The sequence below is a fragment of the Gopherus flavomarginatus genome, chromosome 7 (genome assembly GCF_025201925.1).
Source record: "Gopherus flavomarginatus isolate rGopFla2 chromosome 7, rGopFla2.mat.asm, whole genome shotgun sequence".
Classification (NCBI taxonomy): Eukaryota; Metazoa; Chordata; order Testudines; family Testudinidae; genus Gopherus; species Gopherus flavomarginatus.
This window is the reverse complement of record NC_066623.1, coordinates 113,322,824-113,347,328: the sequence shown is the minus strand read 5'-3', so window position 1 is coordinate 113,347,328 and position 24,505 is coordinate 113,322,824. Positions and strand designations below refer to the sequence as shown.

Here is a 24,505-nt window from a genome sequence, read left to right as displayed (position 1 = left end):
GAAAAGAGCGATTATATCTAGTGGCCAATACAAAGACTAGTTCTTAGGAGAAACAAAATGCAGTTGTGTCTAATGTACTAAAAAACACTGTCCGCTTAGTATGCTGCAGGTCCAGAAGGCCAAAAATATTAACTTGCATAAGCAGCATGAAACAAGCTGTGGTTACAAGTAGTTAGCATCAGTAAACCTCATATCCCAAAAGCTAATATGATCAAAACTAGCATTTTTCTTGCTTTCATCTATAAAGTGAAAATTATACACCAATACTCTTCCTGCTTAATGATTGTGATCATCATCACCCCCTTCAAAAATGCAACCATGGCTTCAAATGTAGAGACAAAAGGGGAGGGGAGGAAAGCATGGTAGAGGTTATTAAAACACATACAGCCATACAACTCAGTATTACACTCCAGGTCAAATTCATCCTATAATCCCATTTAATCAGTTACAATTGCACTAGTTATGGATTTGTCTCATTACACTTTAGCTTTTGCAATAACATGTTTGTTTTCAAATGCCATAGTAATCCTAACATTTAAGATCTTATTTTTCACATTTTATTTAAACATTAAATACATTATAAAAAGCACAAAGTGATACATTTAGTCTGAACTCCCAGAATCGCCTCCTTTTTAGTGTTTTTTTTTAAGCCTTTAAATTAATTCAGTGCAACTTAAAGGTGCTGGCTTGGCCACCTGGAGACTGAAGTCCTATTTATGCAGAGAACGGGTGTGGCACAGACAGCGGCCATTAAAGCTTTATCACCCAGCCAATGTGACCACCTCCAATGATGAGAGTGCAGTGTCCATGTCAATTTCATCTTTGGCCTTTCCGATGAGACTGTCAACAACCAGCAGACTTACATTTGTATTTAAAACATGACGGTTCAAATGGTTTATTGTTTATTTACTTGCTAACCACAAGGTTAATTAAGGATTCCAGGTTTGAAGCATGCTTCCTGAAATGTCCCATGTCAGTGGTTTCCAAAACTCTTCCCCAGTTGGGCTCCTCTGAATATATTGGGGCTAGACATCCTCTCACTCATGTCTTCTTGTCCTGTACCCCTAGTTCACATGTTGCTCGTGCTGCCTCTCCTTTCCATCCATTTTCTCCCCTTCTTGTCCTTTTTGGGGTGTGTTTCTCCCTTCCTCCCCTACACATTTTTTTTAAATTCTCTGCATTTCTATTTTCCCCCCCCCCCAATATTTTTTCACAGTTCTGCTCACTTGGTGACTCCTTTATTTCCATCAGGCAAACATGAAGGTCACATTATTGCTTTTGGAAGGGGACATCTGTTGGGAACATCCACTGGCCTCTTGCACAATTGATCTGAACATCTCAGGAAAAGAGAAGCTTGGGCTGAAGGCAGAGACATGAAGCCAGCCCTGGAAGCAGCTCAAACTGGGTTCCTCTGCAGTCTTATACATAGCATGGCCCTTCAAAATCAGGGTTAGGCTAAGTTAGCAGGGCATCAGAGGAGAGCGAAAGAGGGGTTAGGATGGACAGAAGTTTGCAATGAGTTCTATGAAAAAGACGACTCCATGTCTGTCAACACAGCACCTTAAATGAGCATTAAATTCAGTTAATGGTTTGAGGCTTTTAATAGATGAATGTTGAAAGGTTTTTATTTAAAAAAAAGTTTGTTTTAAAAACAGATGTACTTTATAGCAAGATGTGAGACTCCTGACAGGTAAGTAATATTTTGTACTTACGCTATGCATTTATAACAAAGAAAGATGTAAATACAGATACCGGGAGCATGAACATCTATTAAACCCAGAACCTCCAGCACGAAAAATACAGGAATCTACCACCTGATCTTAAGCTAATTCTCACTTCTGTTAAGATTTTGGGTCATGGTGTCTGGTATGGCTTACATTTAAGAGTGCCAATCTCATGTCAGACTCTCAAAAAAATGAGGCAGAAACCCCAAACTGGTTGTACAGCCCATAATTAGATTTCACCAAGCCCGTAACAAATGTGTACTCCTGGACTACTATGTTAGTTTTATCTTGGAGCCATGGACTGTCCCCTTAAGCTCTCCAGCCCCTCTTTACCAACCAGACAAAATGAACTCTATGATGAAATGTTACTAAAACCAAAATTCACCACACATTAGGTTCTTCCAACCCCAAAGGGTCAGCCACTCACTGCAGGTCAATGGATGCTCCAGATCTCACACCAAAAACAATGCTGACATCCAATTTCTTTAGTAAAATAAACTGAAGTTTTATTAGCTAAGAAAAGAAATGAGATGTATTGAGAGGTTAAAGCAGGTAAAATATATAAACAGCTGGGTTAGAGTTTGTAAGTTCAATTGATAACAGATGTAATGTCTGTCAGTACCCATAAGTCTCTGAGGGTTACCCTGTCAAAGAAAGCTATTAGGTTTTCAGGTAACACTTCTGGATGTGAGGGAAGCTGCAGATGTGGTGTATCTTGACTTTAGTAAGGCTTTTGGTTCTGTCTAGCATGACCTTCTCACAAACAAACCAGGAAAATACAACCTAGATGGAGCTACTATAAGGTGGGTACATAACTGGTTGGAAAACTGTTCCTAGAGAGTAGGTATTAGTGGTTCACAGGCAAGCTGGAAGGGCATATACAGTGCAGTGCCGCAGGGATCGGTTGCGGGTCCAGTTCTGTTCAGGAGTGGTGGAAGCCCCCTAAAAGTGGGGGGTGCACAGGCTCCCTAACTGGGCCCCACCCCTGTGCTACCCCCCCAAAACCCCACCCCCGCACTGTTCAATATCTTCATCAATAATTTAGATAATAGCATAGAGAGGACACTTATACAGTTTACAGACAATACCATGCTGGGAAGAGCTGAAAGTACTTTGAAGGAGAGAATTAAATTTCAAAATGCTTTGGATAAACTGGAGAAATTGTCTGAAGTAAACAGGATGAAATTCAAGAAGGACAAATGCAAAGTGCTCCACTGAGGAAGGAACAATCAGTTGCACACATAAAAAATGGGAACTGACTGCCTAGGAAGGAGCACTGCAGAAAGGGATCTGGGGGTCATACCAGATCACAAGCTAAATACAAGTCAACAGTGTAACACTGTTGCAAAAAAAAAAGCAAACATCATTCTGAGATATATTAGCAGAAGTGTTGTAAGCAAGACAAGTAGTAATTCTTCCGCTCTACTCTGCACTGATTAGGCCTCAACTGGAGTATTATGTCCAGTTCTGGGCGCCACGTTTCAGGGAATATGGGGACAAATTGGAGAAAGTCCAGAGAGGAGCAACAAAAATGATTAAAGGTCTAGAAAACATGAGCTATGAGGGAACATTGAAAAAACTGGGTTTGTTTAGTCTGGAAAAAAGAGATTAATGAGAGGGGACATGATAACAGTTTTCAAATATATAAAAGGTTGTTACAAGGAGGAGGGAGGTACATTGTTCTCATTAACATCTCAGGATAGTACAAGAGGCAATGGGCTTAAATTGCAGCAAGGGAAGTTTAGGTTGGACATTAGGAAAAGCTTCCTGTCAGGGTGGCTAAGCACTGGAATAAATTGCCTAGAGAGGTTGTGGAATTTCTCATTGGAGATTTTTAAGAGCAGGTTAGACAAACACCTGTCAGGCATGGTCTAAATAATCCTTAGTCCTGCCATGAGTCTAGGGGACTGGAGTAAATGACCTCTCAAGGTCCCTTCCAGTCCTACATTTCTATGAAAATGGCTTTGGGGACCTTTGTCTATTCGCTCAGAATTCCCCCATCAGAATTCATCAGTCCAGAGATACAGGATCATGCCCAGGGTTTACTCTTATAGCTGTCCTCCCTGGAAAGCAGTCTGGTGCATGTACCCACCACAGCATGGGTTTGTAGATTTCCCATTGTTGAATGTAAGGACCCATGCATTGAAGCTAGCATGCTTCTCATTTATTGTTCTAAAGCTTCAATCCCAGTTAATGATCAATCCAATTGCATTTAGATACACCCACCCAGACAAACTTTCCCTAGTTTACAGGAACAAAGATAGCCAGAAACAATCCTTCATTAGTTTTCATGCAGTATTACATATTAACTAAATTCTCTTCCTAATGCTAACACACCTTTCGGTTTAGAGCTAACTAAGTGCAAAGTAAATCTACAAGTTTCAGATGAGTGAAGATAATAACATTAGCATTTCACTAGTTTTCAAGCATTTGGGGCAAATGTAATTATCAAGCATATGCCTCGGGTATGTAATGTGGTAACATCCTCGTTTGTTCTATTCTAACAAGTGAATTGGCTTGAACACACTATGACCTTTTAACATTTCTTTTGTTTCTATTAGCATGTGAGTTCTGCCTTGGCTTGAGCTGGCAGCCTGCTGGGGAGAGTCACTCACTGAATATTGGAAAGTCTTTTAAGCTCAGGTACTAGAGGCCTCATTTTTTATGCTAAAAGTCCCAAGTTTGGCCGCACCAATAACCATGGCATCTGAGAGTATTCAGCCACCAGATTATACGGCCACTTTACTTTCAAAGTAAAAGAACATTATGAACTCATGAGATCATGGAATTAGAAATGGAAACTGATAGTCCTCTGCTTTTACTCAAAGAATATACAACACAGTTATTCATGGATTCAGCAGGAGGTGCAAGAATGTGCCTATACAAATATACAAAAATAAAGCATGAACAAAATGTATTATAAAATTTACTTTCCTTTTAGTTCTACGTATCAGAGAGCTATTGAAGATTGACAGACTTTCCATATGAATTATGAGACAGTCACATACACACAGTGCAGTCTGGCTATCTAGTATGTATTAACTTAGACCTAAAGGAAGTCCTTGTAAATGCTCTTTTTTTTTTTTTTTTAAGTGACATTTAGGGCTTATCTACACCTACATTTTCTAGCACTCTAACTTGCTGGCTCAGAGATATGAAAAATCATCCCCAAGTGCAGCAAGTTTGAGCACTTTAAAGGCTAGTGTGGACAGGCTCTGAGTGCAGGAAGCCACGCTCCCAGCACTCAGAGCTATTCCCTTTGTAGAGGTAGATTACCAGGAGCATTGGGAGAGCTCTCTCCCCGCACTTGCGTGTGACCACACACACTTCAAAGCACTTCTGCGGCAGCGCTTTGAAGTTTCTAGTGTAGACGTAGCCTTAGATTTTAAAAGGAACTGAATCAACACAGTGAATTTTAGCTTCAGTCAGCTTAGGATCAAAGGAAAGTGGCCCACCACACTTGAGTTAGTGTGTGCTAAAATGTTTAAATGTAGGAATGCTGGTACTGTCATTATTTAAGTGCAGTGGAAATAATCTTCCCTTCCCACACTCCACCCAAAGTAAACTCTTAATAATTAGGTATGTCCTCCATCCTCCCCCATTAACAGCGCTGAAACTTGTGCTTTAATGGTTTGAGATCAGTGTCTTCCTCCGTCCCGAGAGATCATTATAGCCACATTTAGGCAAACCTCCAAAAATATAATTTGTGCTAAAAATGCCATTACATTGTTGAATAGTTTCATTCTATTTCCTTCCCCAGCTTTTCATTCATTCCCAGGAAAGTGATTATAAATGTTTAATCTCTTGACTGAGGCATAAACAAAGTTGTCAAAAAACGTGAAATTTAACTGCCAAGTATATGAATTGTACATTTCTATATAAAGAAATTCTATTTTTAAAAATTCCTTGTAATTTTACGGTGTTTATCACAAAAAAAACCCAAAACAAAACAGCTGAAGGACCAGGCCCTTACTTTGTATTCTAAATGCACAATACAAGTCCGAATTACACCATTACTTACCTTCCTCTCACTGCATTTACACGAGGCCTCAGGAAAAACTGTAATAAGTCTGAAGATTATCTTTTAAATTAATCTAGAAGGCTATCAAATGCCACTATGACATGGAATATATTGAAACCTTCAGCGGATTGCTCAAGGGCAACATTTTAAGCTAAATAGATGGGATTCAACTGATAATTACATTCCTATCCTTTAAGTCTTTAATGCCAGTAAATCTGGTTTTATGAAAAATAGGTCTTGTCAAACAAACCTGATCAAATTCTTTGAAGAGATTACAAGTTTGATTGATAAAAGTAACTGCATAGATGTAATGTAGACTTTTGTCAGGTGTTTAACTGTCAACATTAACTATTTCACTGAAGATCATTTTAGCAAGGAAACCTGGCTAGTGTGCTTATCCCACAATCTTAATCTACTACTCATTCCTTCCTGGCTTCCAAAACCCCCTATTGTCCCTTCATAGCTGCCAAAACTTCCAGAATCCCTAGTAACAGGTTCCACAAGACAGTTCATTATGCTGTCAATACAAAAATCTTCAGCACACTGGACACTGAAAATTCATGGGCTGAGTGAATTCAATAGAATCAATATTAAAATAAATGCCACAGGGAATTCTGGGCTGGCTGTATTACTCATATTTTGGTCAGGAAAAAACCTGTTTTTAAAACCCACCCAAGATGGATGAAGAATTTCCAGTTAGTCACAGAATTCAGGAGCCTTACCACAGAGTTTAGGTACAGCTTGCTGCAGAGTACATAAGGCCTTGTATAAAGCTAATAGCACAAAATGCTTTTTGCAGGAGTTCTGAACAAAAGACAAATTAATTGTTCACTTCAGTCTTGCTGTATTATATAATGAACAGTGTGTTTCATAGTGTGGTATTTAGTTTCAGTGTCTGATGCACATCTCCCCCACATTAAATTATAGTTCTTCCAATACCTGAAGGTCTTGCAGTACACTTGCCTCCTAGCTGGAAACTTAACATTTTTGTTTTATTAATAAAAGATTTTTCATGCGTAGCCCAATTTGAGAACAATCCTTCATGTTCTGCACAGGCCTGTGGAGTCTAAGCCAGAAGCCAATTATTAGCCAACTACTTCTAACTATACCAGCTATTGCAGTGTGACAACTCAGAAGAATATTAAGCTCCAGTTCCATATTATATAATGTTAAGGATGCTAGAATTGCTACACTGCTGGCTAATAATGTACCAGATTAATACTCCATGCTGTGTAAACCCCAAAACATATCCATGTGGATTTAAGTAACTTGTCACTGCTGAGTATCAGAGGGGTAGCCATGTTAGTTTGTTTCCACAAAAACACGGAGGAGTCTGGTGGCACCTTAAAGACTAAATACATTTATTTGGGCATAAGCTTTCGTGGGTAAAAAACCCACTTCTTCAGATGCACTTGTAACTGTTGCTACATTAAAAGCCCTTGAAGTTCCACTAGAAATTTTATCTGCAATTATTACAGGAAGTGTGTAAAACAAGAATTGAATAGTGCATTTTAAGAGTTGCCTTGTCACACAACAATCAATAGAAAACTAAAAACAACATGTGTTGTACTTGCTGTTAACTATGTTTCGCTCATGATTTTGCATTAATAGGTGTTACACATAAAGGTACTTTATTTTAAACTAGTACTTATTACAACCCCCAATTTAACAGCAAGCAATTGCATTCATTGTGAAGGACTGTACTTGGAAATGAGTTTTTTCAGCTAATTACAGAAATTAGACAAATAAAATGAATTGATCTTGTTGCAACCAGTTAGCCTTTCAAAGTATCCTTGGTTGTGTTACAGGTACAAAGCCTGCTTAAAACAAACAAAAGGAAGTATTTTTTCACACAATGCACAGTTCAACCTGTGGAACTCCTTGCCAGAGGATGTTCTGAAGGCCAAGACTATAACAGGGTTCAAAGAAGAACTAGACAAATTCATGGAGGGTAGGTCCATCAATGGCTATCAGCCAGGATAGGCAGGGATGGTGACCCTAGCCTGTGTTTGCCAGAAACTGGGAATGGGCGACAGGGAACAGACCACTTGATGATTACCTGTTCTGATCATTCCCTCTGGGGCAGCTGGCACTGGCCACTATCGGAAGATAGGATACTGGGCTAGATGGACCTTTGTATGGCCGTTCTTAATCTAATGTTTAATGTATACTTCAGAATGGTGTCACCAAAGCTCTTATTTCGTATAACTTCATTAAACTAGAAAGTTGGATTTTCAACCCACTCACAAAGCTGCCTCAGAAAAGAAGTCTAAAATTATCTTGGATTTTTCTTGACTTAGATTTTCCGTCTTAGAGACTGCAGACCAAGATGAGCTTGTAATCCTTTGAACCATGAAATTGTCTCTATACTGGACATACATCAAGAAACATAATATTAAATCAGAGCATCAGTGAACTTGGGTTAATCATGTAGGTGGCCTTACTGACGTCATAGCGGAGCACAAACTTACCACCCAAATGAGCACTAAAACTGCATCACAGAATCTCTTAAAACATTTCTCATCCCTTTTGCTCCACAGTAACTGAAACAAAGTCTTGTCCTACAGATTGGGGCGGGGATGTGAACCAGACTCCACCATCTGACGTCACTTCTGGAGGAACAGATCCGAGATATTACATTTTAAATCCAAAACCTCACGGTAGATCAAATGCATGCCTAGTGTAACATGCTCATTCAAGAGACAGGCTCTGCAGTGGAATTACAAGTTAAATACCTTTGACAAAGGACTAGAGAATGTCAAGTACATTGATAGTTTAAAACCAGGCTCAGGAGGAGCCATTATTTGCCTACACTAAACTGTATATAGAAGCAAAGATCTTCCCTGTGGCCTGTCATGATAAGATCATCTCATCTAGAAAACTAAAGCAGCAGATCAACTAGCGCATATGCTGGTAATATATCTTTCCTCTGCCCACAACTTGCTCCTAACTGCTCCCACCGAATCCCTCACCAACATTTGTTTCCTGACATTCTTCCATGCTGCCTCTTCTGTCTGGAACATTTGCCTTCTCCTCCTCATGAAACTTCTCCCATTTAATCCATCAGCATTAGGTGGTAGATTAAGAATGAGCAATTTAATCTAGAAAGCCTGTTTGCACAGCACGTACAGGGCCTGCGGAGGTTACAGTAGCTCCTAGAAATGAAAACAGCATCATCCTGTGTGCCATTATAACAAATTCACTTGCTCTAGTTACTGATAGGCTATTCCATGCAGTGCTGTGCCTTAGCACCAAAAGCAGATAGCTGCGTATGGAGTGTTGAATGTTTCTGTGCAAAGAGGTGTAAACAATTTAAAAATCATAATTTATGTAATGTAACCTCTATTTTGATTGGTAATTTAAGCACTTAACCACAGAATTAGGAGCTTTTACAATTTTAAAATACACAGTACAGAAGACTATCAGAAGTGTTGTGTCACTAGTGTAACATCTTGAAACGCTACAACTCATGTCACAGAGATGTAAATACAATTTGGAGTATGACCTTATTCAAAGCCATAAAATCAGGGAAGGAAGCCAATAATCTCTGCAACACCTTAAAGTCAATGCATTTATCAATTTCTCTATAGCAGTGTTTCCCAAACTTGGGACGCCGCTTGTTCAGGGAAAGCTTCTGGAGACTGGACCAGCTTGTTTACCTGCCGCACCTGCAGGTCTGGCCAATTCGCGGCTCCCACTGGCCATGGTTCGCTGCTCCAGGCCAATGGGAGCTGTGGGAAGCGGCGGCCAGTAAGTCCCTCGGCCCACGCTGCTTCCTACAGCCCCCATTGGCCTGGAGCAGCGAACCGTGGCCAGTGGGAGCCGCGATCGGCCAAACCGTGGACGTGGCAGGTAAAAAAACCGGCCCAGCCCACCCGCGGCTTTCCCTAAACAAGCGGTGCCCCAAGTTTGGGAAACACTGCTCTATAGCAAAATTAAGAGCTTTAAAAATATTTTGCTTGGCCTAGTACCTAGCAAAAATCAAAATGGCTATAAACCAGAAGAGCCAGAACTGCAGAACACTGCTGACACAATAATCTTGAGATTGCACAATCTCATCTTGGTTTTAACGTTTACAGCATTTACTGACTTTCCAAACACTGAGAAGAAACAGGTGACTGCCACTACCCCAGATCTGCTCAAAAAATAAGGAGTTTTTTTTTATTGAAAAACTAAATCAGAAAAAGAAAACAGGGAACGAAGAGAAGAGACAGAAACAGAAAAAAGAGGAGGAGGGTACAGAGGCATTGTGCAATAAACTACAGCATATTTCAGATTCCACAATTACGTGCCAACATCACAACACATCTACTTCTCCTGTCAGAAAGCAAAGAAGAACAGCAACCTGTACTAAAGAAACAAGTGCAGTTCTGCTGGCCCAATTATAAAGCCAAATGGAAAAACATCCAGACCACAGTTTCTCCAGCATATAAAAGATACATATTTAATGTGTGCATGCACTTAATAAAACAAATAAACAAAAAGCCAATCCAAATATTTTCCACTGTTTCCCCCATCCTCCTCTGCAACTTTCTAAAATAAATGACATGCCATTTTGTAAGTGGTTGAGGAAAATGTTTATGCTACTTGCCAAGATCCCCACCACTCACTCACCCTAGGCAAAGCACATACAAGAACTCCAGATGACTAGCAGACCAGGAGAGGCCCTCATTCAGAAACTCCAACACAGCCTCTGTACAAAATGCTGCATCATCGATTTGAAAGAGGAGAATCACTAAGGTTAGCCACCCACCTTGAATACCTCAGAGAAGAAACCAGAGCCTATTTTCTCACAGGTGAAGTCATCAAGACGTGTAAGTCTGGAAAAGGCACTTATCAGGGCTCTGTACGAAGAGGTCCAAACTCTCCCCACCTGGGACACAGTCCCGTCACCTCCGCCACCCCCATCAAAGTCTTCAATGCGCTCCAAGCGTGGTGGAAATCCTGCTATTGAATTCCGTTTACTTCGATCCATTTTGGAAAATAAATGGCTCCTTTTGAAAAAGGAAGGATTTCTCACATCTTAGGTGCTTGAGTAGTTTTTCTTCTGCTTTGGTGGGATGCTAAAAAACAAAAAGAAAATTACATAAACTTAATTAATTACTACTATTAGGGACACATCCAAAAAGAGTTCAACTCTTCATTCACACCTCTTTAGCCTGAGAAATTTAACTCTCATTAGGAAAAATAATCAGAATTCTAGTAAGCGTACAAAAGGGAACAACATACAGATGGACAGGGCCACCTTAAATGGCATTTTCTATCTTTAGATTCCAGAAATACCTTTTATTTATGGCTATAAGATTAAAGAGATACATACTTGAAGTACTGAGCCCCAAATACGGTAAGAAAAATCCTTCTATTCCTAAACAAAGGTTTTTTTAATTAGTCAAATAAAATACATTCTCTATTTCACTAAGATTTTTTATTACTACAGTAACTCTTCGCTTAATTTTGTAGTTATGTTCCTGAAAAATGCGATTTTAGGTGAAACGATGTTAAACAAATCCAATTTCCCCATAAAAATTAATGTAAATGGGGGGTTAGGTTCCAGGGAAACACACAGCAATGATGACTGGAAGAGGGTGCGATATTTCCCGGGGAATGCCTTAGTGCTAAATGATGAACTAGCACTCAGCTGAGCCCTTAAGGATTAACACATTGTTAATGTAGCCTCACACTCTACAAGGCGGCACAAATGGAGGGAGGGGAAACAGCATAGCAGACAGACACACACACCCGGGGGCGGGGGGGAAGAGGTGCATTGCTCCTTTAAGTATGCTGACCACACTCTAAGCACATTGCCTTTTTAAGTAGATCAGGAAGTTGAGACAGCAGCAACTACCAGCAAGCTCCTTCTGTCCTGAGCCCTGTTGTGTCTCCTCCCCACCCTCCCGCTCTATGAAAATACGGTAAGCAGGGTGCAGGAGCAGGGGGACACCCTGACATTAGCTCCCCCTATCCCCCCCCAGCAAGCAGGAGGCTCCTGGGAGCAGCTCCAAGGCAGAGGGCAGGAGCAGCACATGACAGTGTGGGGAGGGACAGCTGAACTGCAGGCAATAATTGATAGCCTGCTGGGCGGCTGCCACACAGGGAACTTCCGGGAGCGGTTCTCTAATTGATCAGCAACATAACAACGAAACAACGTTAACCGGGATGACTTTAAGTGAGGAGTTACTGTACTAGTTTTAGGGACCCAGCGAGAAAAATAATGTTTTAAGCGTCACCATATTAGAGTAACAGTTAATGAACACTTCCCATAACTCTGCTGCCATCACAAGAAAACCACTCTGCACTAAGACTTGACTCAGGATCCCTGGTCCAAAAAGCAGCACAACATCAAAATCAGATAAAGGACGATCTTCGTTAGGTGTCAGTAGCATCAGCACCTACATCCTTTATTCAGGTTTCCATACACTACAACTTCAGAGCCAACTCCCTTAACCTGTAAAAAGAATGAGAAGTACTTGTGGCACCTTAGAGACTAACAAATTTATTTGGGCATAAGCTTTCATGGGCTAAAACCCACTTCATCAGATGCATGGAGTAGAAAATACACTAGGAAGATATATATACACACACAGAGAAAATGAAAAGATGGTGCTTGCTTTACCAACTCTAACAAGACAAATCAATTAAAGTGGGCTATTATCAACAGGAGGAAAAATCACTTTTGTAGTGGTAATCAGGGTGGCCCATTTCAAACAGTTGACAAGAAGGTGTAACAGTACTGATTATCACCCTGATTACCACTACAAAAGGCAACCTCCATCTTTTCATGTTCTATATATACACATACATGTGTGTTTTTCCACTCCATGCACCTGATGAAGTGAGTTTTAGCCCACTAAAGCTTATGCCCAAGTAAATTTGTTAGTCTCTAAGGTGCCACAAGCACTCCTCGTTCTTTTTGCTGATACAGACGAACACAGCTACCACTCTGAATCCCTCAACCTGTGTAAGTTATCACAGGCAATGTCTGCACTACCGCAGTAAGTCGACCTATACTACGCAACTTCAGTTATGTGAATAACATAGCTGGAGTCGACATACCTTAGGTCGAGTTATCACAGGGTCTACACTGCGGGGGGTCAATGGGAGAAAAATCTCCCATCAACTTATCTTACTCTTCTCGTCAGGGGTAGAGTACAGGGGTCGACTGGAGAGCGATCTGCTGTCAATTTGGCAGGTCTTTACTAGACCTGCTAAATCGACTGCCAGTGGATCGATTTCAAAGCTTCAATCCCTGCTGTAGTGTAGACCTGCCCACAGTTAAACTGAAGCCAACAGGGCAATGACAGTTGAAGATTTAGTCCCAAGTCTATAACATCAATGATGTTACCACTCAAGGCAAAGTTCCAGAGTGGTTTGGTGGTTCTTTTTTCTTTATTTAAAGCTACATTAAATTTCCATTCAACTCAAAATACAGAACATAAACTATGTTTGCCAAGTAGAAAAGTTAAACACACCAGTAACAAGATGTGGTTTATTTTAGGAGGACAATAAAGTAATCAGGATGACTCTGAAACCTATCAAACCAAACTTGCACTGGCTAACTTGACAGGTGACCTACTTTTTTGTTTAAACCTTTAGGCTCACTAGGCTGTTCATCTTTTCATATTTAACTGCTCATTTACAGCAATTCAATGTGTCCTTGGAGAATCTGAGTTCATCACAGACTGAATATATTTGTAAGGGTAAAGAGAAGGAAAAAAGGGGGGAGCCTGAAGCAGAAAAAACAGTGATATATATTGAAAAGTGGACAAGTGAAGTCACTAATGAGACAAGGAACTGATGAGGCAGTTATCACAGAATCATAGAATATCAGGGTTGGAAGGGACCTCAAGAGGTCATCTACTACAACTCCCTGTTCAAAGCAGGACCAATCCCCAACTAAATCATATACTTCTATTTACACAGATGCAGGAATCCTAAACCTGAAACAGCTATAAATGCCAATTTAAAAATAGTCTATTGAGTTTTAAAGGGCATTTAAAAAAAACGGAGGCTCACCAGCTGTCCCTTGGACACACAGCAATATTGTTTATAAGCATGTTTTGTATGCAATGCATGTCTTATTTCATAGAAGATGTTACTTCAGTGCCAAAATGCCAAGAACACAGATGGTAATCCCTTTTCTGTTCAATAGTGAACTTTACTTTGCAACGCCGAATAACATTCAGATTATACTCTCAAGAAAAAGGAAAGAAGCAGTTACAGAATAAAAAAATGCTGCATCGTTCAAGTATCCTACCACTTATTTGACTAAATCCTTGAAAATGAAGGAGAAAGTATTAATAGCATTGACTAGGGATTGCTTGATCTCCACAATGCAGGATATGGTGGTGTTCCTATAAAACTCTATGAACACTTTCCTACGCTGAATTTACCATGGAATTTCCACAACATATGCAAGCTGACCACACTTGGGCTCTTTGCTCATTGAATATTATGCTGTGGTGGCCCACTGATATGCAGGAGATTAAGGTTCAATTTCTAACCTCAAATTCTTGCTCTGAGAGATATTACAGTCTGGAAGTGCTACAGAAGCAGCAGCACAAGCATGACACCTGGCATCACTGCAACTGATAAGAGAACAGCACCAAAGCCTCTGAAAAGAATCCCCTGCTGAGCCATAAGACTGATGCCCTGACAATTTCTGAGGTAGGTTAAAAATTAATAATAATAATTCTTAGTGCTTCAGCTGAGATCTAAACTAACATTTTGATGATTTAGAGAAGCACTAGGAAAGGAGACAGGGCTTTGGGGCTGTGCTTCGGCTCCACTCCAGCTCCAGGAAAAAACCTGCAGCTCTACTGCTCTGGAGCTGCTCCATGCTCCAGCTCCAGGCTCCCTTCCAAAGCCCTGAAAGTAGATGAAGAGTTAGGTGCTCAAGAATAGTGAACAGGGTGCAAAGAGGAAACACAGCAGCAACTCATTTATGTTTCCTGTTTAGACACAGCCTATCTTTGGAGAAGGACTACATAAAATAGCACTAGTGGAGGGCACAAAGTTGGGGTATGACTTATTTATGCTGAAGTAGCACCCATAATGTGCTAGGTGCTCTCTCAGCACAGGATTGTCACAGTTCCTACCCCAAAGGGCTTACAATCAAAGCCCCGCTCCTGCACTGGATTTCACATGAAGTAAGGCCCTGAATTTGCACAAGTTATGTCTACACTGCAATTAGACACCTGCGTCTTGCCCATTCCAGTTGACATGGGCTCACAAGGCTTGAGCTAAGGGGCAACTGTGGTATAGACACTGAGCCCAAGCTCTGGGGCCCTCGCATGGTCCTAGAGCCTGAGCTGCAGCCCAAGCCCAAATGCTTATACCAATTAAATAGTCCCCTAGCCCAAGTCAACTCGCATGGGCATCTAACTGCAGTGTAGACATACCCACAAAGCTCCTCAGACTTCAGTCAGGCACCACTGGGGCACAGGGATCCAGGCACTGGGGTTCTTTGCATGCTTGGGGACACAGTTTGTTAAGTTCTTAGGTGAAACTGTTGCATATATAAGATACAAGAGACTACTGTTGTCCCCTATGCTAGCAATCACCAAGCACAACAGATGTGACGTTAGATTGAGCAGGAGAGAAATAGGAAAAACCTCATAAGCAACTGGGTACCATTAAAAAAAAACATTACCAACTGGAGGTAAAAGGGAAAAAAAAATCAGTCTCTCAATATGCTTTCCCTGTTAGTTTGTTCTTTCAAAAAAGAACTACACATGCATCATCCTTTATTACTGAAATCACATGGTGAACTTTGAGAAGATCTGTATAAGTCCCACACTGAAAAATTAAAACCCAAAAGGTTTTACCATCTGGATTCTCAAGTAACCCATTCCTTCATCTAGGCCACCTAAAGCTAGTCTAATTTCCAGAAAGTTACTCCATTTAAAAAATCTCCATAGAAATTACTAGGGTAGGAATTGTATTAGTCTCATTTTCTCACTAGGTTTGTACATGCAGCATTAGAAAGAGGAAAATTTCAAGAAAGAAGCATTTCAAACAGGCCTACTGTCATTTTGGCCAATTACACTAATGATCACATTCTCAATTAAATCATCCAGGGTTTAACTAACTGCCAAGAAAGTCTGAGGTACTTTAAAAAGAACAGGAGTACTTGTGGCACTTTAACCATACCAAGTAGTAAATTAAAGTGCACTGAACAGAATCCAAAACAATCCCGTTGCAAAACCAGAGCATTTTTAATATTAAAGTTCAGCCTGGAAAACTGTTAAACTGTGCTCAATAGCCTATTAAAAACACTGAACATGCTAGAAATGTTTTCTGCTTAACTGCTGGCTTTCACACTCCTGTCTGACATTCTTATACATTTGGTGTGGGTAGAAATAACCGACCACAAGTCAGTGTCTTTTAGGTATGGAAATATCTACAATATCTGTCTTCCAGAATGATTCCTTGCCTTACCCAACCATCCATCACTTTGCTAACAAAGACACTGTCCAGGTATCTTACATAATTTAAAAAAAAAAATTTATCAGTTCAAAGTCTTTTGGAAGCCTGAACTGAATTTTTTTTTAAATAACTAAAATGTTTTCCTCTACTGCAGGAATTCACCAGTTTATTCCTGTAGGATTGCTTACAAAAGATTGTAGAATTTGTTTGTATTTTATTTCACTTGAGGTTTGAGTTTACAGATATAAGCTTTTGTTTCAAAAACGCTGACAGACAGAAAAGCCCATTATGTCACATCGAAATACCTCCCAGGGCACTGCAAGGCAGCTCAAAAGACTATATAACCCAGTGCTTTGTATTTTATTTCTTTTCAAAGAGATATAAAAATAGGTCAAGTTTCAGACCTCCCACCTTGACAGTGTCCCTTTAATGCCTCAAGACAAAACAAAGTCTCTCCCAAATAAACGGGTTCAAGCCTGTTTTTATGAGATTCAGGCAAGTTTAAGCATGTGCATATTTACACACAAAATTCAATCTTAAAAAGGCACAATTTATACTAGAAAATTGCCTGCTCTCTCTAACTACACAGCAGCAACCATTAACTACGTCTATATATTACACATACAGAGGACTTGTCACTAGGCATCTAGCCTGGAAGGTACAAGATCTGGTAGGTGCATGTTATTAATTTGAAAAAGTTTTCCAAAGAATGAGATGCCCAAGCTTTGACACAAGATATCTGCCAAATGTTAATCATCCAAGCTCACAATTCTAAAACTGTGTTCCTGATCCAACTTCAATCCACAGTGCTATCAGAACATACAGGAAACAGGTAGTCAAGGGTCACTTATCAATGCTATCTCCATACAAGGGGTCAAAATTCACACACATCAACCAAGTGCATTTTGAGGAACTTGGTTCCCTAAATCTATGAGAAGCAGAAGGCGGTAAAGCATAAGAGATCAAAAGAGCTCAGAACCTGGAATTCCAGAATTCTATTCCCAATGACTCCCTGTATGACAGTCATTCTCTATGCCTGATTTTCTCAGTATGTAAAATGGAGATAGTATTGGCCATCTCACCAGGTGTGGGAGGAAATCAGTCAAAGTTTGTACAGCACTAAGGCCTTACCCAACTCCCACTGAAATCAATGGGAATCTGTAATGGGAAATAGACTGGGATCTACAGAACTCTTCTACACTAGGAAATTACACTGGGTTAGTTGAAATGACTTAAAACACATAATGTAGACAAGAGCTGTCACATTTAACCCAACAGCACTTGTCTACACTGAATGTTATACATCACGTTAGTTAATGCATTCTAATACAATATAAATTCCCAGGTCAGACAGTCCAAGAACATTTCTTCTCTAGTCATCCCAGATGACCAGGTTATGTACAGTCATTCCCATCCACTTCTTATTTTGCAGCAGAGTCCTTAGCTATGGGAACACAGGCACAACTACCTTTGCAAAGGTTTAGCAGTGACTTCCCTATGTATCACCACATGTAGCTCAAACATTGGTCCACAATATTAGGACACATCTATTAGTAAAGCATAATTAATTGCATATCAAACGCAGAAATATGGTAGATTTAACATCAGGAACTCAGAACGTTGCTCCAGTGTCAATGATTTTCCATAGGCTGCCCCTGACTGCACAGCTACAGAAGCTTGTATAGTGAGTGTATTCAGCATGAAACTAGAAGCTAAGAGCTCAAGAGTGATAATCCTTGCATGGTCATCAACTTCATGTGCCATTTCAACAAGTAACTTAACTGCTCTCTCTTTTTCCCCACCCCCAATTCAGTAAAATGATGATGATATCTACCTTACTCCTTCATATGGGGCTGTGAGAATTAGTTCTATTTTCAAAACAGTGTAAAACCATTGAAGTGCAAATATACACACTATTTAGCTCTAAAGGACATCAGACATTAGGCCCTGATAAACTCAGGATATTGAGCTACAAACAAATGCTAAATCCTGGATTTTTAATGTTATATTCATATTAAATTTCTCTGATCTTTGTTGTTCCTGAAAGAGCCACTTTCTAACTCTAGCCAGTGCTCTCTTAACGTATGCTTTCCACAAAAAGACCCCAAGTTCCTCAGAAGTGATCTGCATTACCGCTGCTCTATTGGTCCAGAGACTGTCAGTTGGCTAAACTGTGTGGTAGTTGTGATGCCAATACACCGTCAGAAGAGGCTGAGCTGAAACCAACATCTCACCTAACTTGTGAATCCAGCCAAGTCTGAATTCAGAAAAAGGGACTGACTGGTCATTAACCCCCTACAAAGAACCTTGGATTCAAGCCCAAATACAATGGTCACAAACATTTTTAAGCATCTAACACTCATTCAGGAAATGTAAATTCAATAATAAGCCTGAAATACTAACTTTTATGTCCTTAGTGTTCTACCAATAACTTCTAGGGTCCATTTAATTTAAAGGTAACCATATTAAGGGACCTGAACCACCTGCTAGTCTCCTAACCTAGTTGTAACAGTTCCACTTCGTAACACACACAAGACCCAATGCTAAGCAGGCTAAAGACAGATACATGATTTGCTTTAGCTTGGTTACAACACATGGTTGCTGTATTTAAATAATCCATTTCAGACAAGGTACATATCCCTTTTGAGAGACAGGAAACGTGAGTTGTCTAGAAGGCATAATGACCCCAGTTTGTCCATCCCAGCACAGAGCAGTACAGACAGTGCAGAGGCCAGAGCAGTACTGAGAGGAAGTGGCTTTTGTCTCATGGATTCTGGAGTTTCTGGGGCTTGCCTAGGCACAACGCAGGTTAGGGTAGCCCTAAATAATGCCCTGGAGGTCAAGACACCTAATATTCAAGGCTAGGAATGCACTGGTCATATCCCTTCCCACCCTTTCACTGGGGGCTATCCCCCTCTGCATTTGGAGTATTCTCACGGAATAGGAACCAGCATTCAGGTACTTCGCAGCCCCTCTGCCAATGCAAACAGGCCATAAGGCAATGAAGAATCTAGCCCAACAAAGGAAGGAACAAAAGATAAAGAAGTGATGGGAAAGATAAAATGAAGAGATAAGAGATGTATGTATCCTTGAGTGTAAAAAGGGAAGAGAAACAGGTGGTCTGTTAGGTTATTCTCATTCATGAGGGATAGTCATTTTAACTTTTATTTTTCCATTTACAGAGCATAAACAGAAGATTAAAATCTCTCCTAACATTTCAGCCACACAGAAAATAAGAACCTGGCTGAAACAACACATGATTTTACTTCGTCACATAATGCAGACTTGGCTTTTATATGTCAATTTATAAACTCACAGAGCTAAAATATATAAAAAGAGTGCCTTGAAAAGCACAGGCAGTTTAGTTATTTACCTTGTGACTACAGAGATCACAAAAGTTCTGCATATCAACTATTTACAACAACTATAACAATAAATAACATTGTTTATTTAGCATGGTAGGTGTGCAATAAAAAAGTCATCAGACATAACACAAGGAGGCTAAAAGAGCAGGAGTACTTGTGGCACCTTAGAGACTAACAAATTTATTTGAGCATAAGCTTTTGTTTCACTCTGAAACAAAGAGGCTAGACAACAGATGGGGGTAAAGTGGGAGGGGTACAAGTGACTGATCATGAGATATACTTATTTCTACATATGCATTTTGTTAGTTCCTTTTTTATAATATATTAAAATTTGAAGAGAGAGTGAAGGTCAGAACAGAGGTCATCTTACATAATTTACATTTTCAAAGCTCTACACAAATATTGACTGTTTTTCCCACCCAGAAGAGAGTCATTTTTGCATTCATTTGCAAAAAACTGTGGCCTGTAATAATACTCTTTCATTATGCAAAGGTCTGGATTACAGGAATAATACAAAAAAGGAATCAAATAAGCTAACAGATCATAACTGTTTGTTGTTCTTTTCTGATTGCATGCTTGAGGGAAGAGCCCCTCTAGCTTTGTGACCTATCACAAATATTTGTGAAATCACTTGCATAAAGAGCCACAATTATAAACATACATGTTTCAATGCAGTGGATCTTGTAATAGTTAAACCTTTTCATTATTATTATTAAAGGATAATGTTTTAAGTTACAGGCACTGTACACTTTCAATTTTGGATAATTTCATTTTTGCCATGTGCTTCTCTACATTATACACTGAAGCAAGAAATATCCATCCTCATCTCTCCCCCCCTCCCCCGTCCAATCCTTCAGAGTAGAAACAGGTGATGTACTGGCACAAGAATGGCTTAGCCCAGTGAATTTAAAAAGACAGTATACACTTTCCATCAAGTGTTGGACAATGTCACAAAGATCTGCAGTACAAGCTAATCATGTTTTATATGCAGCTGTTTACATTAAGCCAGAACAAAACAGTGCAGATGGAATTATACAGCAGATGTCTGTGGCCAGGCGGTAAGGGCCAGACAGCAGTCACACACCTTTTATTGACCTAGTAGATTATACAACAATACACACGTTTTCAAGCCAAAAAGACTTGGTAAAAATGTTTATGGAACATCCACTGCCATGTCAGACCTTCCCATAAAACACTTCTCTAAAGTTATAAATTCCAATGCATCATTCCATGTACAGATTATAAATGTACTGATCTGCGGATTGAGTGAGATGCTATAATTCTGATCTCAGACTATGAAAAATTATTACTACTTCAGAGGATATGTAAAGCTCATTTTTAAATAACAGTTTATATATTAACCTAATTAATGGTTAGAAGTTTCAATCTCTTACCATACAAACAATACAAATAAAAGTCTCTCAGAGACCTCACGATAAGATACAAAAACAATTCCATCAAATAATAACTGCAATTGTTTCAACTCACAAGACTCAGTACTCAGCTGAGCACTTAAAAAAGTTCCCCAGTAACTGGAATGGCACATACTAAGAAGTATCACTTCAATTTGAAAAGCATCTTTCATCTGAAAATCATAAAAAATATAAACATACATCTGCATGGCCAAGTCTGTCATTGACACAAGTTTGGTGACAAGGTGGTGTGCCACAGAAAGGAATACTAACAAGGAAACCCACACCAAGCACGGCCTTCCTGGCATTGAAGTGATAACTCAAAAGTATCAACATGCCCTGGTAACAAGTACGGCTCCAATGAATCCTCCCCCTACCAGAGTGACTGGATTTGAGTTTGTACCTTAGGTGGCTGTTTAAGAAGCTTCCACTGTAATGCTATGGATTTTAATAGCACCTTTCGTCCAAATATCTCAGCGCAAACAGACCCACCTGCACCTGTGTAACCAAGCCCAGTATTACGGTTCTAGGCAGCAGACTGCAAAATAACCTGTGGGGCAGCAAGACAAGGTGCTGTCCCGGACCCCTGCTCCCCACCCGACCCTGTGACAAGCTGGACCCCCTTCTCCCCCCCCGCCCCCCCAAACACACTGACAGGCTGCTCTTCTCCCGACCCCCCTTCCCCCCCGCCCCCCGTGACAGGCTGCTCTTCCCCCGACCCCCTTCTCCCCCCCGGACAGGCTGCTCTTCCAGTGACCCCCTTCCCCCCCCGCCCCCCGGACAGGCTGCTCTTCCCCCGACCCCCTTCCCCCCCCGCCCCCCGGACAGGCTGCTCTTCCCCCGACCCCCTTCCCCCCCCCGCCCCCCGGACAGGCTGCTCTTCCCCCGACCCCCTTCCCCCCCCGGACAGGCTGCTCTTCCCCCGACCCCCCTTCCCCCCCCGGACAGGCTGCTCTTCCCCCGACCCCCCTTCCCCCCCCGGACAGGCTGCTCTTCCCCCGACCCCCCTTCCCCCCCCGGACAGGCTGCTCTTCCCCCGACCCCCCTTCCCCCCCCGGACAGGCTGCTCTTCCCCCGACCCCCCTTCCCCCCCCGGACAGGCTGCTCTTCCCCCGACCCCCCTTCCCCCCCCGGACAGGCTGCTCTTCCCTCTGTCCCCCCCGCCCCCGGACAGGCTGCTCTTCCCCCGACCCCCTTCCCCCCCGCCCCCCGTGACAAGCTGCTCTTCCCCCGCCCCCCCGTGACAAGCTGCTCTTCCCCCGACCCCCTTCCCCCCCCGGACAGGCTGCTCTTCCAGTGACCCCCTTCCCCCCCCGCCCCCCGGACAGGCTGCTCTTCCCCCGACCCCCTTCCCCCCCGCCCCCCGGACAGGCTGCTCTTCCCCCTTCCCCCTTCCCCCCCCGCCCCCCGGACAGGCTGCTCTTCCCCCTTCCCCCCCCCGGACAGGCTGCTCTTCCAGTGACCCCCTTCCCCCTTCCCCCCACCGGACAGGCTGCTCTTCCAGTGACCCCCTTCCCCCTTCCCCCCCCGGACAGGCTGCTCTTCCCCCGACCCCCCTTCCCCCCCCGGACAGGCTGCTCTTCCCCCGACCCCCCTTCCCCCCCCGGACAGGCTGCTCTTCCCCCGACCCCCCTTCCCCCCCCGGACAGGCTGCTCTTCCCCCGACCCCCCTTCCCCCCCCGCCCCCCGGACAGGCTGCTCTTCCCCCGACCCCCCTTCCCCCCCCGGACAGGCTGCTCTTCCCTCTGTCCCCCCCGCCCCCGGACAGGCTGCTCTTCCCCCGACCCCCTTCCCCCCCCGCCCCCCGGACAGGCTGCTCTTCCCCCGACCCCCTTCCCCCCCCGCCCCCCGGACAGGCTGCTCTTCCCCCGACCCCCTTCCCCCCCGCCCCCCGGACAGGCTGCTCTTCCCTCTGCCCCCTGCCCCCCCGTGACAAGCTGCTCTCCCCCCGACCCCGCGATCCCCCCTCGCCAAGCGGCTCCCTCCTGCTCCAAGAACTCCCCCAGTGCCCCCCGCAGCAGCACTGACGGACACCAGCGGCAGCTCCCCGCCCGCGCTCTCACCTGCAGCGAGGCCCGAGCGGCAGCAGGGCCCGCGCGCCGCGAGGTCTCTCATAGCCGCGTCCCGCACCGGCCCCTCCGCGCCCAGGGGAGGGTCTGTCGGCCCGGCCGCAAGCGAGGGGGGGCCATGTGGGGCGAGCCCCGCACCAGCCGGGCCCAAGGGGAGGGGCCGCTGCGCCCCCGCCTCTACCCCGCCAGCGCCTCGCTCCGGCCCAGCCCAGCCCCGCTCGCCTCAACGCCACCGCGGGCCCGCCTGCGACTGAGCCACTCAGGCCCCAACACAGGGGGCGGCCCCGAACGAAGAACGCCCACACCACTGCCTCCAATCGGCACCGCTGGATGCTTGATGGACAGCCCAGCTCGACCAATCAAAGATTCCCCCTTATGGTTGGCCAGAATTATTTGATTGACAGACATCTCGGCCGTCCAGAATGAAATGCCACAAAGCTCCGGCAACGGCCGGACCCACTAGGAAGTAAAGGAAGTGATGAGTGGGCGGGAATGGAGGGGGCGTTGCTAGGGGCGCCTCAAACCGATTGGCCAGCAGTTGAAGGCGGGGTGTAAATAAAGGATTGTCCAATAAGAGTGAGTATGGCGCTGATTGACAAGTATAATAGCCAATTATAAATTATTTATGAGGCGAGTGAGTGTGAAGCTGTCAACAGGGCTAGTGCATCAATGGCGTGGGAGGGGTAATGGGCGAGAGCCTGGTTTGGAGCCGTGGTGCGAACAGGACCCAGAATGCACTGCGCCGCCCCGTTCTAAGGGCCAGGGGGGCACAGGGGCAGCCAGGCTGCGTGCGGGGGGGGCACAGAGGGAGACAGGGTCTGTGCGGGGGTGGCACAGAGGGAGACAGGGCCTGACCTGGGGGGGCACAGGGGGCGACAGGATCTGTGCGGGGGTGGCACAGGGAAACAGGGCCTGACCTGGGGGTGCACAGGGGGTGACAGGATCTGTGCGGGGGTGGCACAGAGGGAGACAGGGCCTGACCTGGGGGGGGCACAGAGGGTGACAGGGTCTGTGCGGGGGTGGCACAGAGGGAGACAGGGCCTGACCGGGGGGGGGCACAGGGCGTGACAGGGTCTGTGCGGGGGTGGCACAGAGGGAAACAGGGCCTGACCTGGGGGGGCACGGGGTGACAGGGTCTGTGCAGGGGCGGCACAGAGGGAGACAGGGCCTGACCTGGGGGGGGCACAGGGGGTGACAGGGTCTGTGGTGGGGAGGGCACAGAGGGTGACAGGGCCTGACCGGCGGGGGGCCTGATGCACTCTGCCTCAGACAACCAGGAAGCCTTCTGCTTGGATTGCCAGTGTAACTGACCATGGCCAAGTACCCAGGGTTGTCTGCAGGGCTCAGTCCTGTGACAGTCAGCACCAAACACACAAGCCTGAGTAGCACCTGTGCTAAATGAGTGTTAGCAATCAGTGAGTTGTTATAATCCCAGGGGACATACGCTACATTATACATGGTTATTACATATTCCTCCCCAGACAACATG

General features: G+C 43.6%; 1 protein-coding gene and 1 long non-coding RNA gene across 5 annotated transcripts in view; both read right to left on the bottom strand.

The window, feature by feature from the left end:
* Nucleotides 1–23,313, bottom strand: part of TESK2 (testis associated actin remodelling kinase 2) — a 115,877-nt gene extending 92,564 nt beyond the window's left edge. Inside the window, exons 1-2 of one of the 4 annotated variants that reach the window (XM_050961146.1) lie at nucleotides 23,011–23,313; nucleotides 10,499–10,808 (exon numbers count right to left, since the gene is read on the bottom strand). In XM_050961146.1, coding sequence (XP_050817103.1) covers nucleotides 10,499–10,720 — 222 coding nt within the window. In that variant the 5' untranslated portion in view covers nucleotides 10,721–10,808; nucleotides 23,011–23,313. Of the gene's footprint in view, nucleotides 1–10,498; nucleotides 10,809–11,972; nucleotides 12,060–21,350; nucleotides 21,515–23,010 lie in introns of those variants that run through there. The other 3 variants (XM_050961143.1, XM_050961144.1, XM_050961145.1) reach the window with 3 other exon arrangements.
* Nucleotides 7,956–8,896, bottom strand: LOC127054903 (uncharacterized). The gene is made up of 3 exons (XR_007775365.1): nucleotides 8,718–8,896; nucleotides 8,217–8,354; nucleotides 7,956–8,114 (listed from the first exon to the last, which is right to left on the bottom strand). It is a non-coding gene; the product is annotated as an uncharacterized LOC127054903 (long non-coding RNA).
* Nucleotides 23,314–24,505: the final 1,192 nt, after the last annotated feature.